We start from the raw sequence: 5314 nt of genomic DNA, 5'->3' as shown, positions 1-5314 counted from the left end.
TCCCAAACCGCTGGTTGGATTTCATTGAAACTTGACAGGAGTAATTTATATGAAGTGTAGTTGCGCATATCTTACGAAAAATCTGTTCGCATGTATTTTGACACAGCTTGGTGGACTTCATTAGAATTTCTCAGAGATAATTGGTATGAAGTCTACTTGTATGATGTCTACATGCTAATTTGCTTGCATTCAATTTGAAAGAGTTATGGCCCTTTGCTGAATTTTTATGACACAAACTTCATAACATTGATTGTTTGGCCAGTGCTGCACTGATTTGGAATGAATTCTTTTCCATTTGCTACAGGGAACTCGACAATTAACATGAATGAATACATTGAATAATGAACTGAATACAGATATATGTATATTAGGAGTTAATGTGCCATGCGGGGGGTATTCATCACCTTCAGTGATAGCTCTTGTTTCTTTATAGATGCAAGTGACCTAGAATTAAATAAATCCAGTTTGTTTGTGTACATGGAGTGCCGAATAAGTTGATAACGGACCAGGGCAGAGAATTTTGCAATCAATTAAACCAGTTATTCTGTGAGGCTATGGGAATCGATCACAATGTGGCATCCCCATACCACCCACAAACGGGGGGACATACGGAGCGTTTTAATCGTACCCTTACCGACATGTTAGTACACTATGTAAACGAAAATCAAAATGATTGGGACTGTAAGATTCCATTTGTTCTGTTTGCATATAGAACAGCGAAACATAGTACTACTGATCAAACACCCTTTTTTCTAGTATATGGTAGGGAAGCAAGGCTTCCCATCGAAATCGAGCTTCCACCAAATTCTGATGCAGAACAAATAGATCTAAGTGAAAGAGTGAAGATATTTATTAAGCTTGATCAGTATCGAAATGAAGCATGTGCAAGCATAAAGAAAAAACAAATGAGACAAAAGAAGTACCATGATAAAAAAGTGAAAAAACACGCATTCAACATAGGTGATGAAGTACTAGTTCACAACACTAGGAAACTTTCAAGGAAAGGGGGTAAACTTGGTCCAATTTGGACAGGACCTTACTTTATTCAAGAAGTGTTAGGTAAAGGAGCCTATAAGCTTGAAGGGAAGCTTGCAGTCGTGAATGGAAATAGGCTTAAAATTTACAAACATGAAGCGAACATATATACAGAAGAACATGGCGAGCAATCGGACGACCATGATAAGGAGTCAAGTACCGACGGTTGTGACAAGAAATCTGATACAAACAGCCGTGACAAGAAGTCTGATACCGACAGCCGTGACAAGAAGTCTGATACCGACGGCCGTGACAAGAAGTCTGAAACCGACGGCCGAGACAAGAAGTCTGATACCGACAGCTCTGACAAGAAATTTGATACCGACGGCCGAGACAAGAAGTCTGATACCGACAGCCGTGACAAGAAGTCTGATACCGACAGCCGTGACAAGAAATTTGATACCGACGGCCGAGACAAGAAGTTTGATACCGACAGCCGTGACAAGAAGTCTGATACCGACGGCCGTGACAAGAAGTCTGAAACCGACGGCCGAGACAAGAAGTCTGATACCGACAGCTCTGACAAGAAATTTGATACCGACGGCCGAGACAAGAAGTCTGATACCGACAGCCGTGACAAGAAGTCTGATACCGACAGCCGTGACAAGAAGTCTGATTATACCAGACGCAATATTAAAAGAAAGCAACAAGAACAACAGAATATTCCATTTAAGAAAAGAAGAGTGTACATAGATGAAGAAAGTGAAACTGACGATATCGAAATAAATCGCATAGATCCTAGTACTTATATGTCATTTGATCCTGCAGGGCCTCATTGGCAAGATAAAAACTGCCAGATTTTCAACATAAAAGTCAGGAATTATCATAAGCATATAAACAGTAGACCAATGCTTTCAACTTCACAACCGATAAACACTCCTCGGATGAGAGGTGATGGTAATTGTTTATTTCGTACTTTCAGTTATATTGTATCCGGTGTCCAAAGCTACTTCAATGAAGTGAGACAGGCGGTCGTAGAATTTATGCTTACACATAGTGAACGTTTTGAAGGATACGCAGACGAATCCTTGTCAGCTTATCTTAACAGAACCGAAATGTGGAACTCTGGTGAATACGGAACTGACGTTCAAATCCGAGCCTTTTCAACCATGACAAACACCAATGTTTTTGTCTTTTGTGATTACGGGGATAAGAGATGTTGGATAAACTATCCACCTTTAAGTTCAACAAACAACTCACTAGGTGAGGCTAGTGTGTACATAGTACACAAATATGACCACTATGAGCCTGTGTTGGACATCAATGAGGAAATCTTCAGTAAACCTCCATACATTCCAATTGGCAGTTATGTGCCAAAAGATTTAAAAATGTACGTTCCAAGTGAAATGTTGGAAGGCTCTTTGGTTAATAATTTCAAGGATGAGAGTATTTTACAAGAATTGCCATCTGAATTCCGTCAAAATGTGATATATGTGCAGACATTTAAGTACAAAAGTTATAACATTAGAGGCTTAGAGCACGTTTCAAAGCGAATAGAGCCTAACGTGTTTAACCTGTTGTGTGACCAGGGGGACTTTGTTAAAATGCTATCTTAGATAAATATTTACAGAAGAAAGACATTTCTAACAAAGAAAAATTTGTTTCGTATGTCGCTTTTTATGCTTCTTTTAAGGTATTGTTACTGTTAAACATGTTCAATTTCTGACAACATTGTCATTTTTTCTAGTATATGGTAGGGAAACCAGGCTTCCCATCGAAATCGAGCTTCCACCAAATTCTAATGCAGAACAAATAGATATAAGTGAAAGAGTGACAATATTAATAAAGCCTAATCAGTATCGAAATGAAGCATGTGCAAGCATGTGTTTGTTTATTTTTATGAGTTTTCTACAGTATTTCAGTCCTGGAAATAACCAGTACCAGACCCCACTCCTCCACGGCAAACTGACAAATGCGTCCTCCGCTGGGATTCAAACCCACATCTGAGATGTCTTTTGGATGAGATGTCGGCGACTCTTAAAAAGTCGACCATGGAGGTAGTTTCTTCCCAGCAGAAGCGGGGAAGAAACCAGTAGCAATGCAGAGTGAATTGCCTTACTTAAGGATAAACATTCATGATGACAACCTAACCGGAATCGAACCACGGACTCCTTGCTTCGTATCCCAGTACGGAGCCTATACACCACTGACGCTTTACAATTTCGCCACAGACGCTCTACAAAAATAGTTTATCAAGCAATTCATACATTATCTTTAGCACCAACCCAGTAATCCGCTAGTCAGCAAGTAAACATTTATGTGGTAGTAAATACACTGTCTCCCTTTAAAGAGCGAAACAAAAATTAGCTCTTCCTTTAAAGCTTCTTTTGGTTTATATAAACATAAGCAGCATGCATTGGGATTGAGATAAAGGTATTTTGTTTGGGTCTTTAAAGGGAGACGAGTGTGTGATTAATTCTTATGAGGTCCGTCCGACTGAGCCACAATATAGCTTTCGCTATTGTTTATTTATGCAAAATTCCAGATTGTTTGCTCAATCTGTTTTGCCACAAATCACATTTAAATGTTTAATTTATGTGAATGACATAGCAGAGTCACTTACAAGTGTCGCACGATTATTTGCAGATGACATATCATTAGCAGTAAGTGCAAGAGATAAAAATCATATTGAAATTACTATCAACCGCGATCTTGAAATTATATCTGCCTGGGCAAAACAATGGTTAATACAATTTAATGCTGCCAAAACGGAAGTTATGTATTTTTCACTGTCAAAAAATAATCGCGATACCCCCGACATCTAATTTCAAAATACACATCTTAATTTCGTTCATTCACACAAGCATTTAGGAGTAACATTAAGTGATGGAACATGGCATCAACATGTTTCGAATATAACAACATCATCTTCCTTTCATGTCCTTGAAAGCATTCAGTACGATGCTGCGCGAATTGTGACTGGTCTAACAAGATCAGTATCAATCGTAAATCTCATACGCGAAATTGGCTGGGTCTCACTTGCAGATAGAAGGAAAATGCAAAAATTGATTCTTGTTTTTAAACATAGTCGAGGCGAGCTTCCCTGTTATTTGAGCGACATCTTCCCAGAAATAGTTGGTAATAATAGTACATATAATTTAAGAAACAACGAGAATTATGCAACGGTTGCCCGACGATTAGAAATTTATTCGAAATCAGTTATACCCTCTTCTATTAAAGTATGGAATAGTTTAGACCTAGATACTCGTAATAGTCACTTTCAGCATTCAAAGCCAGACTTAAAATTATTTTTTCTCGGCCTCAAGCTCCGTCATACTTTCTTACAGGTGACAGGTTTCTTCAAATTACCACACAAGAATTAGAAATAAGTGTAGCAATCTTAATGCCGATTTACACTATAACCATTTACGCGACAATCCAATTTGTGAATGCGGTTTTCGTTCTAAAGACGCTGACCATTACTTTTTCAAATGCCCACTGTATACTGATCAGAGGTGTACCTTATTTATTAATACACGTACTTACCATCCTTTAAGTGCCTATAAATAATTATTCGGTATCAATAACCTTAGTGATGAAGAAAATAACATGTTATTCCATCATGTTCAAATTTTTATCAAACGATCAAGAAGGTTTCAAAATGTTTAAATCCTAGTTCCTAAAGAGTGCTCTTAATTGTTGTCCTTATTTACTATATTCATACCAAGGATAAAACGGACGGGCGGGAACTTCGACACACGGCAGAATTGAGTACCGCTCAAGCCGGTGCTAGGGGGCTTGAGGGATGTTGCACTTATTCATTATCTCTCATGTACAGACTCAATCAAACCGAGTCTGCAATTCTCTAGTAATTCTGTTGTGATTAATGCTTCCGAGGGATCACTTTGTTTCCAGATTTTTTTTTTTCTTCTACTCTTTTCATTTTTTTTCTCTATTGTCTTTTTTTCTTTCAAAATCATGTTTAGTCACTGTTTTTTAGCATCATATTAATTATTTCCAGACATTTTTCTTTGATTGCTTATATATACTATTATCAATATCAATACTATAACGAGACTCACGCACATCTTTTTACCTTTATTGAGACTAATTGGGAAGGGCCAACCATCTAATGTTGTTAAAACTTGTGGCCCGACCCTTTTGCTTTATAATTAAAAACTGCATCATACATGTAAATTATTGAAAATAACTTTGTATTGCATGTGAAATTGTATCTATATTGTACATAAAGAAAAGCAATAAAATATGATTAAACTAAATTTAAATGTTGCAAAGAATGCCAAAAACCAAAAGCTTCTGAAGCAGAAGTGCAAAAATA

General features: G+C 37.5%; 1 protein-coding gene across 1 annotated transcript; it reads left to right on the top strand.

Moving 5' to 3' along the window:
• Window positions 1-464: 464 nt before the first annotated feature.
• Window positions 465-3008, top strand: LOC132727216 (uncharacterized). Its single transcript, XM_060712635.1, has one exon. It carries the CDS (start codon window positions 555-557, stop codon window positions 2589-2591), a length of 2037 nt encoding a protein of 678 aa, XP_060568618.1. The 5' UTR covers window positions 465-554; the 3' UTR covers window positions 2592-3008.
• Window positions 3009-5314: the final 2306 nt, after the last annotated feature.

This window comes from Ruditapes philippinarum, unplaced genomic scaffold, assembly GCF_026571515.1.
Source record: "Ruditapes philippinarum isolate M1 unplaced genomic scaffold, ASM2657151v2 ctg1630_1_1_1_1, whole genome shotgun sequence".
In the NCBI taxonomy this organism is placed as follows: domain Eukaryota; kingdom Metazoa; phylum Mollusca; class Bivalvia; order Venerida; family Veneridae; genus Ruditapes; species Ruditapes philippinarum.
This window is presented reverse-complemented; position numbering and strand designations above follow the sequence as displayed.